This window comes from Pteropus vampyrus, unplaced genomic scaffold (genome assembly GCF_000151845.1).
Source record: "Pteropus vampyrus isolate Shadow unplaced genomic scaffold, Pvam_2.0 Scaffold90, whole genome shotgun sequence".
Taxonomy (NCBI): domain Eukaryota; kingdom Metazoa; phylum Chordata; class Mammalia; order Chiroptera; family Pteropodidae; genus Pteropus; species Pteropus vampyrus.
Genome location: NW_011888871.1, coordinates 1,176,978 through 1,193,324, shown reverse-complemented (window position 1 = coordinate 1,193,324; position 16,347 = coordinate 1,176,978). Strand labels below are relative to the sequence as shown.

Genomic DNA, 16,347 nt, shown 5'->3' with positions numbered 1-16,347 from the left:
AGTTGGTGAGATGCGATCGTGAGCGACTGACTGACGGTGTATAAGGGCTAATATCTGTAAAGAAATGCATTATTGTCACTAGATCTGCGCATGTAAAATGGAGTGGCATCTTATTTTCAAATGCAAAATTGGTAGAGAACGTTAAACTCTCGTCGTCAAAGTTAAACACGACACTGCCAATTCAAACAGAACCGAGTAATTCTAAGAACCACCCTCCTCCCCACCAATATCGCCCTTGGAATGAGTGGTTCTCTAGCTGTGACGGGGCCGTTGTCCCAAAGCAGGAGGCACAACGTCGGCTGACAACCTCCGTGAAGGCCCCCTGCTGGCCACGGGTAGCTGACCTAGCGGGGTTTAGAAGGTGACCCTTCAGTGGATGAGGTCTCACGGCCCACCTGGGGAATTGTCACGAGTGTCTCGGCCACCGCTCGCCACGCAGGGAGGTCCCACAAGTCAGTGCTCCTGCGCCACATGGGGAAGCTGCTCCGTGCCCCTTTCTGCAGACACCGACCCTCTGCTGACGCCTACCTGCCCAGGGTGGTGTCAGCTCAGTGGGACTCCTCCTGGGCGAGGCCAGAACCGCAGTGGCAGGAACGTTCTAGGCTGTAGGAACCTGCACTCGGAAAAGCCCGGCGGCGTGCACAGGAGCTAAGGTGTCCTGGCTCCAGCACGTTCTCCGCCTTGAGTCCCCTCTCTCCCCACTGGCTCCAACTCCCAGGAGACATCTACACGCACGGCTGTGGGCAGAGCCACATCCGTACAGGACGTCCTTACGGAAAGCCTCAGGACAGGATGTTGGGGGTGACATACAGCAAGTACAGTCTTTTAGGCCCTCGAGCATTAGCTGGTAAATGACTTCTCACTCATGGCCTCCTGTTAAATCTCACGACGGCTCCGGAGGACGAGATCACGGTCCCGCTTCTAGGTGAAGCTGGGTACTGGGAGGTGATGGGCCCTGCCCAGAACGCGGACCTCTTGGGTGAGTGTCCGAGCCCGTCAGGCCGCTGAAACTACATACCACAGACCGGGTCACTTATAAACAAGAAACATTTCCGTCTCACAGTTCTGGAGGCTGAAGTCCACGATCGAGCCACTGGCAGCTCGGCTGTCAGCGGAGCCCACTGCCTGGCTCACGGGTGGCGTCTCCTCACTGTGCCCTCACGTGGTGGGGGGCAGAGGGAGCTCTCTGGGGTCTCTCTATGGGACACCAGTCCCTTCGCGAGGCTCCACCTCGTAACCTGGCCTCCTAACACCACACGAGGATTAGGTTTCGTCACTTAAGGAAACATCTCGACGACGACCTTTCGGGACATTATCTGTGCCCGTCCTCTGTTCTTTCCTTCTTAGACGTCGACTCCTCAGCCCGTCTGCCATCCTTCCCACGTTTTTAACGCTGCTGTACTCCACGTATTCTCCTCAGACCAGCATTTCTCGCTCTAGCTGCACGTCGTCAGCCGTTCAATTAGCTTTTTAAATAAATGATTCTATTTTCACTTCGAGAAGTTTACTTTCTTCCTACTTGGTTCTTTTTTAAACCAGCACATTAAAAGGCGTTCAACAGCATTAGCCATTAGAGAGTTGCAAAGTAAAAACATGATGAGTTATAACTACACACCTATCAGGATGGCGAAAATAAAAAATAGTGACAACGCCCAGTGCTGGTGAGGATGCGGAGAAACTGGATCGCTCATGCATTGCTGGTGGGGCCATGAAATGGTACAGCCGCTCTGGAAAATAGTTGTTCGGCTAATTTTTAAAAACTGAACATGCAAGTTGCACAAAGCTCAGCCATCGCACCGCTGGGCATCTGTTCCAGAGACACGGAGACTTATGCTCACACAGAACCTGTGCAAGAATGCCTAGAGCAGCTTTACTCACAACAGTGCAAAACCAGAATCAACCCGAACGTCTTTCGCCAGGGGGGTGTCATGCGAACTGGGGTGTGTCCACGCCACAGACGACCTGACAATCAAAAGGAACCAGCTAGTGACACATGCGAAAACTGAACGCGTCAGAGAATTATGCTGAGTGGGAAAAGCCAGCCCTGAGAGGTGACAGACCGCGTGATTCCATTTACATGACATTCTCTAAGTGACGAAATTACAGAAGTGGCGATCACATCGATGACCGCCGGGGCTGGAGGGAGGGGGTGCGGCCGAAGGAGGTGGTTGTGGCCACAGACAGGCACGGCGGGGGTCCCCGCGGTGGTGGGGATGTCCCGCGTTTTGACCTCGTCACTGTCAGCATCCGGGTTGCGATGTTGTGGTGTCGCTTTATGCGATCTCACCGTTTGGTTAAACCGGACACCGGAGCTCCGTGTGCTACTCAACCGTATGTGGATCTATAATGAACTAAGTTTAATTAAAGGTGGAAAAAGTCCAACATTGTATGACTCATCTTACAGGAGGGACCCAGAGTCGTCAGATTCACAGAGGCAGAGAGAACGGTGGTGGCCGGGCTGGGGCAGGGTGGCGGGCAGTCACTATTTCGTGGGGACCGAGTCCCGGTGTCACGAGATGGAAGAGGTCTGGATGGACGGTGGCGATGGCTGCATAGCCGTGTGACATACTCAATGCCTCGGAACTGGACACCGAAAAAGTTAGAACGGTCAATTTTCTGTTATGTATATTTCACCGCAATTTCAAAAAAAATTCCAAAAATACATGAACCGTTCCGAAGACCCCGCACTGGGTAAGGGGTCCGATCCGAAGCCCTCCCGGTCCTGGTGCCTCCCACCCACATCCTCCCAGCCTGTCCTCCCCGCCGCACCCAGCCTCTGCGGACCGCGGCCCCTTCCTGTCCGTATGCACCCCGTCCCCTGCCCCCCAACGAGAACAGTCGCCCCCTCCAGATCTGGGCGTGGCTGCCCGCACCTCTAAGGTGTCAGCACCCTGACACAGCAGCGCGGCACAGGCTCAGGGGTCAGAGGGCGCGTGCCGATCCGGGCTGACCTCTCTCCGCCCGAGTTCTCACCGGGAAAGCGAGAACCGCATCGGCACAACTCACTGGGCTGCTAAGAGGGTCGAATGAATCGTTACATAGAAAACACTTAAAACAGTGCCTGGCACTCAGAAACATTAATAATTAGTTACTAAGTATCTCCATGAGAATGTCACAGAAATTATGCGGCATGAAAGAAGCCAGGTAGAAAAAGTTTCAGGTTCTAGGATTTCCACTGACAAGAAGTTCCAGAGCAGGCGAAGGTGGACGAACAGGCGGGGCGGGGCCTGCAGTGGGGACTCGACTGGGACGGTGATCCTGGCCATTTGTTCAAATTCTTCACATTATGCTCTTAAAATCTGTGCATCGTGTTGTGTATAAATTATAACTCAATCAAGTAGTTTTTGAAACGTCACCTGCACACAGAGGCTGTCCCTGGCCGCTCTGTGCCTCCCTCCCTCTTCAGCTCAGCTGTCACTTGCCCCCAGCCCCGTTCACGTCCCTCATGACGTCTACGCGCCCCGTCCCCAGAGTACCCTGTTTATTGACCTGTCTCCATGCTGGACCACACTCGCTGACCTGGGGCCTGCGAAGCCTCGTTCTTGTCCCTAGCAGCCAGAACAGCGTCTGGCACAAAGTAAGTGCTCGGTAAATATCCACTGACTGCACGAAGTGGGGAGGTGGGGAAGGAGACAGGGAACTGGCACACGCGCCCCTTTCTGCCGGCACCGGAAAGGCCCTCAGAGGCCCCCTCGAGCACCTCCCGCGTTCTGACAGGAGGCCGTGGAGGCGAAGCAGAGTAACTCGTCCGAGGTCAGAATGAACGCTGAGGCAGGTCTGGAGCCCACGCCGCCTCGTCTTTCCAGTTTATAGCGAATACGGCTCATTTCACACGTATAGACACACTCTATAAACGTTCACGAAATGCCTCTAAAACATAATATAAACATTTTAAAAGCATATTATTTCGAAAGCCCAGTTAACTATAAAAATATTATTACGAGCACATCTACTTCGTTCAAGCAGTAAGTTGTGACTTCCAATACAAGTGCTAATTTAAACAAATCTTTCTGGAAGCAACTGAAATGAAACAGTAATAAGTTAATGGATGTTCAGGTAGCTGAGCAGGACGACCGTGAGTCTGACGGCTTCTGAGTCACCCGGGATGCTGTTTCCTGCCCATGCTTCACCAGCCAGAGCTTTCCTAGCAAGTGGTCTCGCAAAGCTGACTGGAGGTTTGCAATATTTCATCTGTAAACTTCGCACTTCCGGGAGGAGCCATGCAAGCGCGCTCGTGCTCACGCATTCCTGTCAGGTGGGTGACAGGATGCGACTCGAGCTCAAGAACCAGCAATCAGGCGACAGAATGGCATCGTGCAGGACGAGGTTTTGCGCCTCATCTGATAACTGCCGACATAAATTACCTCCCGGAGGTAAGGGAAACGCTGCACGTTCCACATTTTGAGAAATAAAAGGGAACAAAGAACACATATCTCACCTGAAATACCGCAACAATTTTAGTATCGGATTAGACTCCATTTATAAGACAAAGCTCTAGCATGTTTGACATGCAAAGGCAGCAAACTTAGCTGTTTGGATTCAGTAAATCAGAAAAATAAACATGCACGGTTTTCATCTTCTCAGATAAACAAAACCTATAATTACCTATTCAAAATTCTGAGTGTAACTTATCCGCAATTCTTGCAAAATAGTGTCTGCCTTTCCGAGTTGTACCTCCCCTTCCTCGACCGCGTGTTCCCCTGAGCTTTACTGAGCGCTTTCTTCCCTCTTCGGCGAGGAGCTTTACAGATGCCACGTGACTGTGCTTCACGCGTCCTCGGTCTGTCATGCCGACACTGCGTGCGCTGCCACGGGCTAAGAGGAGCACAGGCGTCTCGGCCAGTCGCCACCCAGGGGAGGGGACCGCCGCGTGAGGAGACAGGGCCTCCGCGCATGGTAACGGGCCTGGCCCTCGCCAGCTGACGTCCGAGGGCGCAGTGGCACCAAGAGCACCAGGGCTGGGCGCGAGCGGGGCGCAGGGGGCCCCCGCGAAAGCGGACCGCACGGCCGTCCCACCTCCTGGGCCACCTCCCACCTTATGGGTCCCCTCCTGCTGCCGCAACCTCGATCCCTTCGCCACGTGACCTAACACACTCGCACGTCCCAGGAATTAGGACCCGGCCGTCCTGGGGGAGCCACTGAGGTTGACGTGCCCCCTGCTCCCCGGGCCGCTCCCTCTAGAGGTTCGTCCCGCAGTCTCTAAACACCCAGCACGTTTTCTTCTTCTTAGCCAGAGTCGCCCTCTGTGACCTGCGGCCAAGAGAATCTCAGCCGATAGGACGGAGCTCTGGGCTCCACTCACTGGCGTGGCCATTTCGTCCGGAGCTCTCGAGAGCTTAAAAGCCATTGCCACACACCCCCGCCACACACACACACACACGACCCCGGTGTGACCCATGCTGCTCTCCTGAGTGTGAGCCTGACACGTACAGCCACCTGGGAGTCATGGGCCACCCCTAACCTGCATCTGGAAGGAACTCCGGACACCACCCGGGTCCACGGACACATGGGACTGGCCTCGCCCCAAACCACCCACCACCGCAGCAAAGGGCAGGTCCATTCTGTCTGCCGGCTGCTCGGGCCGGAAGTCCCGGGGTCACACCCCACCTCTCCCAACGGGAAAGCCTCCCGACGCCCCCCGTGAGATGCATCAGAATCCGGCGCGTGCCGCCCCCGCCCCCTCACCGTCGTGATCCGGGCCACCTGAATGACTGCGGCAGGCCCCACGCAGGGTCCTGGTGTGACTGTCGCCCCACAGTCTGTTCCTTAGAGAAGAATCATAGGGAGACGGTCCCTGCTCACTCAGACCCTCAGAGTGACAGCCGCTGTCCTGGTCCGGGGGATCTGGCCCCAGCCGCCCCATGATCGCCCGGCCCTCATCCCACCGCACCAGCCCGCGGGCCTCCTCGCGGCCCCGCCTCAGCGCCTTCACGCGACCCGCACCCTCCCCTCCGAATCCATTCGGGTCTCCACGCAAATGCTTTGTTGTCGGCCCCACCCAGCCCGCATCCTCCTTCATTTCGTCCGCAGCGCCCATCACCGGGGGCGCGTATCAGACACTCACCCCTGGGCATCTGCTCCCTTCCACGCGCGTGGCTCCCTGAGCGCGGGGACTTTCTCTGCTTTACCGCCATCTACTCAGTGCCCGGAACAGTACCTGGCACATAGTGTGCCCTCAACAAGTGCTTGGTGAATGAATGAAAAACATGCCCACACCGCAGCCAGAACTTTGTTCGGTTTTCACACGAATGTGAAGCCGTCGGGCACCAGCGCCAGCTCCTGCTCTGGGAACAACAATGAATCTCCCCGTCCGACCAGTATGTGGCTGGAGAACAAAGAGGCCGCCAGTGGACGGGCCGGACTCTGCACGTGGTGACCACCCCTCCATGTCCTCACGCTCCCTACACAGAGACACTTCCCACCTCCAGCCCTCCTTGGAACTTCACGAAGTTCACGCCTTGACTGGAAGGCCGCGTTTGCCTTCCCTTTGTCAAGATTTCCACGCCCGCGCGAGAAGGACACATAACGCACAGGCGGCACGCTTGGTGTTCACATGGGCACGTGTGCTTACGCCTGCCTGTGGCTCACGGCAACCCAGGCTAACCTGCAGTATTTCAAACTGAAAACTGGCATTCCGAAAAAGGAGGGGAAAAAAGATTAAAGCAGTGTATACAAAATAAATCGAGGGCGTGAAGGAGGTTCAGGAAGATAAAGTAAAAAGCAGAAAGCGTGCGAGCAGGTCGGGCAGCCCCGGGTGTGTATGCCAGCTCTGCCCTCCGCCGGCCGAGTGCCCTGGGGCAGGTCGTGCAGCATCTCCTGTCTCCAGTTCCCAGGGCGGATGACACCTGCCCCAGACGGCAGCTGTGAGGGTCAGAAAAGATATGTTCGAAGCAGGCCATCGATGAGCAACAGCTGCCGTTAAAATTATTACGAGGTCATGCAACTAATTTTCCAAGTTAGGAAACATTAACCTTACTCTTTCCATTGAAAGTGAAAAAAATCATTTAATTGTAAGCCCAAAGCTCACACTTTGAAGGTCATGAGATTATGTTAAAAAACGGAGTGCTGGTGGCCAGACGAGTCACCTCTTCCTCCCACCTTCCGGACAGACACCATCCTCCCCCAGGTCAGGGCGCTGACCTCAGGGAATCAGGTTAAAAGCAGGTGACCTGTTCCGCTGCACGTGAGACACCACGCCGCACGTGCCGGTCGACAGTGACCCCGCACTGGTGCAGAACCGGTCCAGTGCGGTCTGACTTCTGACTGCCAGGCCTGCGGGCGGGGACAAGGCAGAACCACCCTCCCATCTGTGGTCCGAGGCTGAGCTTTCCTAGAAGTGGCAAGTGCCGTATTTCGGAACGGCGGATCAACCTGTGGGGAAACCACGCATGCGGTGATTGATTCACGGTGCCTCGCACGGCAGGTACTTAATAAGTATGAGGGGGATGATGAGGTGGACAAAGAAAAAGTAGAAATAGCCATAATCAGCCTCATCTCCTCTCTCAAAAAAAAAGCACACCAGCGCATCACTCCACTGAGACTGGAGATTTATCAACACCTTCACGGCTGTGAGGGGACTATCTGTTTGACTCGACATCAAGCTAAAGCCCACCAGCGTCTTTATGTTACCAGCTCACCATTAAACGGTCTTTAGCAGGAATTCGCAAGTAAAAAGAAAAAGCTGATAAAGTTAAGAGTTGTTACTTCACTCTACATCCTTTCGTCCTTCTCGAATAAATGTCTCGTGGATCCGCGTAGACCACAGGTGAACAACGCACCGCCACACAGCTACACAGCTACACGCTACCGAGTCAGGACGCTCCCTCCTCCCTGAACTGTGCTCCGGTGACATCAGTGGCCGCAGTGTTCGAGAGGCGCCGACCCTACTCTCCCTGCCACCCCAGGACCGACCTCCCCCAGGAATCACTCCGACTCTGCCCAGCCGCACTGTGCTCAACGCTGGAACCTTCCAGAGACGTCTCAAGAATCTATCTTAGCTGCCTTCTTGTCAGCCTGACGGTCTTCTGAGAGAATGAGAAGCTGATCCCTCATCTTTGTGCCGCCCCAATTATCACTGGAATCAATATAAAGGTGGGCACCCAAGAAACTTGTAAAGAAAAAGGATAGCAGTTCCTCAATTTCTAAGGTAATTGATGTTTTTATTAGAATTTTAAAAGATGGCTTTTATGTATTTCAATATTTTTCCTGTTTCCAATAACCGAACTAGAAACGTTTGCCAAAGAAACTCAGGCACAGCCTGGGCCCGAGCGGGGTCCAGACGCCCAGGCAGGCAGGGCTTGCTGTGGCGGGGCCGGCAGAGGGGACACGGGGCGGGGGCGGGAGAGCAAGTTCACGACCACAGTCACGTGCGTAGTTACATCCGAAAGCTGTTCAGCCAGGGTCTTACACGCACCCTTTTTGGAAAACAAAACGAGAGCACTTTCTTCTCGTGAATTTTCACCTGGCTGCAAACACCTGACGGCACGAATAGTTGACTTGTAGCTCGAGCTCATAGCATTTCGCGATTCGCTGAGAAACGCACCTCTCTGAAACCTTTCGTATTTGGTGTATCGTCGTTAAATTGCATTGCAAAATGCCCAGTTATGAAATACAGGCCAAATGTTCTTTTTAATCACTTACAGCTCCGAGTGAAGAAAATCTGTTTGCCATTAGATAAATATCTTGAATGTGGTCTAGGCGAAAACACCTTGAAATAATGCTTAACTAATCACAAAGCAACTATTGTGCAGTAGATGGGCGCAGCGCTAATTAGACAAGAGAAATAAAACTGTCGCGGTGGGATGAAGGGGGAGAGAGAAATAAGCAGTAATTACTGCCTCCGCGTCGGAAACGGCATCACGCACGGCTCAGGAAACGAGGGAGGAAAAGCCAGGCTCTGCACGTTCACACCCGCACTCGTTAAATTAGTCCTCGGAGCTCAGCGCGACTCGGGGGCAACAATGACTCTCAGAGGGAGCCTTCCCAAGGGAAGGAGCGACTGAGCGGAGGAGGGAGGGGTGCTTTACCCGGGCCGGCAGCAAACGGCAGAGCGATGGGACGGGACCGTCCCCTGAAGCTGCCTAAACGTTTCTGGGCCAGCCTCGAATCCCGATTCTGAAGGACCGGGCAGGGTTGGGCCAGGCGCTGGCCCAGGGGTGGCGCCGACGAGCGCGAGGCCCGCACGATGGACTCTGACGGCTGTGCTACTCACATCCTGCTGCTCGGAATGATCTTGTGTCCTTCCCGGAACCAGGTCACCTGCGGCCTGGGGCAGCTGTCGATGGGCGGGAAGTCCAGGACCGCCGCCTGACCTTGAGCGACCACCTTCCACTGCTCTTTGTCCGTGAAATCCCCCATATCTGCGGAGAGAAATCAGACCCTTTTGGTTCTAGCGAAGTCCTTGCAGGGAGGGGACCAAAGGTGGAAACAACTATATTTTCTGGCAAAGTCGCCATTACTGCTCTAATTAGCGATAAGGCAGGAGGCCGAGCGGGGAGTGGGGCAGAGCAGGTGCTCCGGCAGGCCTTCCTGTCCCCGTGCTGTGACAACTCAAGAAAACGCCTCCTGCGCCAGCGGAGACAGCGGCAGATGCTCCCAAAGTCAGCTGCGGGAAGGCGCCCCCACCCCACGCCCCGCACCCCACACCCCTCGAAGCTCTAATGGAGAGGGGAAAGCACATGGACCCCTCCCGCCCCCGAGCTCTCAGGCGAGTTCTGCCCAGGCGCCCGCCGGTGCCCTTGCTCAGTTTTCTCCTCCTCCTCGTTTCTGGGGTGACTGTCCCCCTGAAGGATCTTTTGGGAAGAGATGTTTTAATCGCTGATTCATTTTTAGAGCATTCTCCAAATCCCATGCTGTTGACTTAGTTCGAGGCAGGGAGGTTTTGTTCTGGTCTTTGTGCTACTGGTTACCGATATTTAAAAACTGGAGTAACTGGGAAAGGACCCAGCCATTAGAGAACGTGGCTATAAGTGGCCAATTTTTAAACTGGTAACATTTGAAATTTCTGAAAAATTTCCATATTATGGTTAGGCACAGATATACACGTATACACCTAGACATGGTGCACATACTATATTTTCGTCTGAATGTGTAGAAATTTGGAATAATCCCTGGGGATGTCTACTATCCACGGATTTTTGATGCAGAAGGAACTATTTCCTATGTTACGAGCAGTGTTAAATGAAAAAGATAAACTAGGGAAACATTACGAAAACGTTCGTGGTGGTTTTTAAGCAAAATTTGTTAACGAAGAGAAGGAGGAAAGAGAAATGAGACAATAAGGGCTAGAGAGGAAGGACAGTAACAGGGACGGAAACGATCAGGCAAGAAAAAGTCTAAAATTTAGTCTTATAAAATGGAATTTAATATATTATAATAAATTCCAAACTGTTAACCCATGCAAATATGTTTTGGGTATAATTTTATTTGTTATGTTTCCAATTATTCAACTGAATAAAAGTTCTGAATTATTCCGCAGATGGATTCGGCTGAGCGACTTCACCACGATTCAGAAAAATTTATGCCTTCCCAGTAATTTAAAACATAACTAAACACGCATTAGCATCCGCATCTCGCTCAGTCACCAGTGCCGGATGCGGAATGGTAGAATGTCTAGCAATAACTCGGCTTCCTGGAGTAACGCTGCACACTGCAGGCCTTAGCTGCGGTCGAACAGCGAAGGAGAAAACGCTGTCACCGGTCAGCGCGGCCTGGTCTGGGGGCTCTCTAGGGTTCCCTGACGTCTACCGTGGCACACTAGTGTACGCTTAAAGGAAGAGACACTTTGGCAGTGAATTCCAAACACAACACAGTAGACGGGCCATTCTGGATGGCCCCACCTGTCACAGGCCTGGGACCAGAAAAGTATAAAGTGCCCTGCCTAAGCCAACATCCCCGTCCTGTTCCCCTAAACGCTACACTGAGATTCAGTCTCCCTGCATTCTGACAGCTGCCTCGGCTCCTTTTAAAAGTTTCATCCTCCAAAATGGGTCTGCCCAACAGAGGATGAATTAAACCACCATGACTTTAATACCAAATGGGATATCACTGCCCATGTCCTTTTTGCTGTGCAGCTAAAGGGTTTCTAAACAAACCGTCCTTGGAAAGAACTGGTTATACATTGATGAAATCTGATTTACTTGATAAATATCTGAATGTGTATGTCACGAAAACTCAGAGCAGCTAAGAATTCACAGGACAGACGGCATCTGGTCCTCGCATCCGCCGCAGAGCTCATCGGGCCCTCACTCTGCGAACCGGAAGAGGGGCATTTACCTCGTCGGCCCCTTCGTCCGCACCGGACCGGCTCCGCCAGCTAAACGTACTGATCTCTCCCCAGCCTGAGCAGCTATTCTATTTCCCACAGAATCCGAGACAGGATCTCGGCCTCTGCGGTGCTCAGAAGTGACCGGTTAGCACCCCCGCACGCTCTCGCTGTTTAACGTCTGGGGTCGTCCCGGGCACACGTACATGCGACTTGAACTTCCGATCTCCTCTGCAAGAGCGCTCCCATCCGGTTCCGCACCACGCAGCGGTAAAACCCAGCGTCCGGCCTCCGCAGGGACGGAATGGTGTACCTGCGGGACACCGGAGAGGGGGGTTAGTGGCGACATCCACGCAGCCCTGCGTCTCGTCGGGCGGATGCTCGACAAGTATGTGACTCTCGGTGAACCGTGACCTGTGGGACCCCTCCCTGGCCAACACACTCACGGCAGCTGCAATTCATGTGTGAGGTCTTTTCATCGATATCTGTCCCCCAGCACGAATTAGGCCCCAGCTCTGTAGACGTCATGCCCGTAGACGTCAGTCACGCCTGGCTGAGTGAGTGAGAAAGTTAAACAGCTAACGATCGTCACACTCAAACTGGACCAAAATTATTATAATTCTCTCTCTCAGAATTTCCAAAACTTATTTCTAGAACTGGCAACCGTCTTAACATAATGCATCGTGTCACTCTTTATTGAAGTTTAAACAGGATGAGATACAGATGTCATTGGGCAAAGAAAGCGGTGACACCATGACACAAGTCCCCGCTCCGCTCACCGTGCAGACATCTCCCAACACTGTTATAACCTTCCCTTTCTTACTTTTCCACGTGCAGCCTAATATTAATTTTTAAAACTTTCTGGACGACTGAAAAGTCATTTCGTTTGTGTTTCCCATTCCTGGGATTGTAAGTAATTACCCCTCGAATCAATGCCTTTCAAAAAACTTCGGCACCGTTTTATAGGGGAAGAAACAGGAGCTACAGCTTCCACGCAAGCCCCGCCTTAGGGCTACCGTTAGTTTTACGCCGTGGGATGCTCCGAGACCCAGGAGCGAGCTGCCACGTAGCCGAGGACCGCCTGCAGTGGCTCTGCAGCCCCACAGCCCAAAGCGTTCACGCCGCACACGAGCGCCTATCAGTTGTTTTCTCGGCCGTGTTCACAAGCAGATCGGGAATGAGGTCTGAGGCTCGGAAACTGTTCACACATGGGAAAGTGACTGTCACAGGGACAGAGCTAAAACCTAATCGCATGGTAGACTGTTTTCCAAAAACAGTATAAACACAGGGATGCAATACTTTCCTAAAAAGATGTTCCAGTAATAGTTATCTTCAATTTAAAATTACTTCCTCTTACAAAGTATAGTCAGAGTCACTTAAAAAAAATACCGAGTAGAAGCCACCATGTATGGCATGGTTTATTCGCTCCGTTTCTAAGCATACCTTGAAATCGCTTAAATTCAACTAATTGCTCATCTTTTTCTTCAAGTATGTCCAATAGTCAACCCAAAAAAAGAACTCATAGGCATAATTTTTAAGTGAATAAAATATTTGAACAATACAATCAGTTCAGTATTAAGCAAATATTAATCAAAGTATGTTTTCCCTCAGATAATCATCTTGAGATCCTATGGCAAGATTAATAAAATCTTTTATGAAAAAAATATTGCTAAATTTTAATCTTCAAAATTTGATTCTTTTCTGAGGAATGGTTCCTGTCAAATAAAAAAATTAATTAGTGAATATAATCGGAATATCAAACTGAACACAAAGGGTCTGTGCCATTTATTTAAATTACAAATAAGACTAGAAGCGGGAGGGATTTTAATTATTATATACTCTGATTATAATAAGGAAAAGTTTTGAGATTAGGTTAAAACAAAGTCAACAAAAGTTTTTGAAAAAGAAATAATACAAGTTATTGAAGTACATATTTGAAAAACCAGAAGAACAGTTTCATCATTGCGACATAATCACATTTATGTAATTGTTACACAGTCTATTTTTCCTTTTTGCAGTATCCGAAATAGATTTTAAATTCCTATGAATTTCTATATAAATCCTATATACTAATGCACAAAAACAGCACTACTTTCAAACACCAGGGAGAAACAGACACAAAATTGAATATTAGGCATATGCTGTTTTATACTATCTCTTTAGTTTAATGTCTCGCCAGGGAAAAAAACTACACAAAAAAGTTGCAAAGTACTCCACCTATTATAGGAATTCCTACACAAATTATGTTCACCTAACAGATGGGAATATTCATCGCAAGCCTCTTGTTTATAAACACACATTTTTAAGCAGAGGAAGTTTCCTGGCTCTTCACGAGAAACCATGATAAAATCTTAGCACCATATGCCACTAAAATATAGAAAATGCTGCTCCTGTTTCAAATAAACACGGCAGGGAATGTGTGCATTCACTGTATCCAGGCGGAGAATACTAGACTGACTGGCTGACGGAACATCTTCCAGGCTCATTCTTTATCAGCAAGAGCGCATTAGAGAAAATCCAACAAAATCGCAACACAGCGAAAGGCTTCAGTGTCCGCTTCCGCTGAGTGGGCGAGCGCCACGGGTCCACAGGGCCAGCCCCGGAATTCCTCTAGCGCCCCCTCCCGGCCTCGCCACGGACGACTGCTGGACCAGCCCTTCCCGGAGTGGACAGGGGCGGGCCATCTTCTGTCTGCCTGGGATGGGGCCGCTCTCCTGTACTTGAAGAGTTCTCCACCCCCCGAGTCTGGGGGGAGGTGGGCCCCCGACCACCGGACACGCGTATTCTGGCCTTTTAGGTCTGAGGCTGGTGCCACACAGGAGCAGGTGTGGAGGGGGGCTTGTGTGACAGGTGGTGGGGTGCAGCGGAGCCCTGGGTGGGGAGCCGCGCGCCCATGTGTGTGACGGCCCCCGCCCCGGCCCCGCTCGGCACGCACCGCTCTGCGTCTCTGCGTGCTGGCTAATCACGCGGCGTGCTAGGGCGCCCCTGGGAGGGAAGGTCGCTCCCCACTGCCACCTCTTGCTGTGAAAATGTGTTGGCATTCTTTTCTGCTTGCATTTCTCCGTCGCCTTAGGAACCATCTCATCAAGTTACCCTCAATTTTTTACTGAAATGAGGCTGAACCTCCACGATCATTTCAAAGGAATTAACGCTCGACCATGCCGAGATTTCCTTTCCTATCGAGTGTCCTTCCATCTCACAGGGAAGTTCCTACTTTTCTTCACGCAGCTTCTACTCATTTCTTACAAAGGGAATTCCCGAGTATTTCATAATTTCTATTGCTACTGTGATTTTTCCTTTTATAAGACTTAAGAAAAGTAACTTTTCCCTTAACCATTCCTTTTTTACTGGAATAAACATGAATAAATACCCATCGAACTTCCATTGTTAGACTGAACCACAGAGACAGGCCACGTGAGAAACTGTAAGATTTTCAACAGTTCAGAGCAGCGATTATTCCAGCTATGATTAGCATAAAGAAATTCTTGGCTTAGATATACATACTTCGAGTATAACTACAAATGTTTTTTATCCCTAAATAGAAAATAATTTAGAACAAATGTTTTCTGAAAACAAACAAACAAACAAACAGGTATCTGCCTGTAACACCTCTGCAGACCTGGCCTGATTCTTGAACAGCTATCATTTCTCCGATGCCATTCTCGTGCTAAAATGTGTAAATCTGCTTCGGCGTGAACAACATGATGTTTGAAACTCACTGGAATTCATTGCGCGGTTTAACCGTAGTACTAACAGCAAAGAAAATGCTATTTTTTTGTCAAAGCTGCGAAAAGGTGAATTTATATTCTTTGCTCCTTTACAGGGTTAGCATTTTCACGAGACACCAGAAGTGGGGGGTGGAAATAGGGATTCAACTTCAGGTAGGAAACAATTGCCATTTTCATACGGTATCCATGTTTTTCAATTCGAGACTTAGAACAGTCTCAGGAAGGTTAATATATGGCAGCAGGAGGTGGTTATTGGAAGTAAGGACATGAAAGAGTAATTTGAAAAAATAGCATGAGATTTTTACACGGGCTTTACATCTTGAAAAAAAAAATGATGGCAAAATACAATGGGTCCTTGATCACCCATCTCAGTGCCTGCAGCGCTCCGAGGACGGACGGGGTGCCGTTTGTCACGTCCTCCCCAAACTGTGCTTGTGTCGCGATAAGCCCCTTCCTCTTACGGAGCTTCTAGTGAAATGGCCGTGAAGAGTCTGCCTTATTCTAACGGTCCACATTAATGAGCCAGCGCTCAAACTCGCTTTGATGCAACCAACAGCACTTCCTTTTCTAGAGGGTTGTCCGGTGTACCGATCAGCAGGTCGATTTGTTAGCGAGGAGAGCATGCAAAAAAATGCATCTCCTCCAATATCTTTAAGGTGACACCAAAATGGTTTCATCCTAAGTTTAAGGAGTTGCACATGTAATGATGGCAGAGTGTACGTTTTTTTGGTATTTTAGAATAAGACTGTTAACACCACTGTTTTAAATGTGTCCAGCGCAGTCTAAGCAATACGGTGATTTTCATATCCACAGTATCCATTTTTTTAAAAAATGAACTCCATAACAGATAGTTTCATATTCTCTCTTCTTAGTCCTTGAACTTTAGCATTAGAATTTTATTCTAATGTAACATTTTTTTATGCCTGAAAGCTATTTATTGATTGCCCACCATACTTCTCTGAAATGAAAATATACATATAAACAGCAATTTAAAGAGATTTTCCTTTGACCGAAAGAGTCTAAGTGCATAAAAAATTTCTTCTGGATTACATGTTCATTTAATCAAAACAACATAAATGGATTGCATATTTTGAAAAATAATGATTAAACATTAAAAACTTAGAAAGGAAATGCATTTCTTAATGAGATGGAAGTGACTTTTTTTTTCCAATTACTTTACATTTCGTTGAATGGAAAGTTATTTACTATCAGAATGAACAGAATTAGATAGACATTGACAGCAGAAAGAAGAGAAGGTATTTGACCACATACTTGCAGACAGTTCATTTAAATCTAATGAATACATGGAAGAAATAAACAAGTAGAGAAGGGGTTGATGCATAGCAACAGCAAAAC

The 16,347-nt window shown here is 50.2% G+C and overlaps 1 protein-coding gene across 1 annotated transcript in view; it reads right to left on the bottom strand.

Annotated features, from left to right (window-relative positions):
* Positions 1-245: 245 nt before the first annotated feature.
* LOC111742276 (protein sidekick-1-like) overlaps positions 246-16,347 on the bottom strand; it is a 21,978-nt gene continuing 5,876 nt past the window's right edge. Inside the window, exons 2-4 of the mRNA XM_023532792.1 lie at positions 11,470-11,576; positions 9,191-9,359; positions 246-256 (exon numbers count right to left, since the gene is read on the bottom strand). Of these exons, the coding sequence (XP_023388560.1) occupies positions 9,208-9,359; positions 11,470-11,576 (259 nt within the window). The 3' untranslated portion in view covers positions 246-256; positions 9,191-9,207. The remainder of the gene's footprint in view (positions 257-9,190; positions 9,360-11,469; positions 11,577-16,347) is intronic.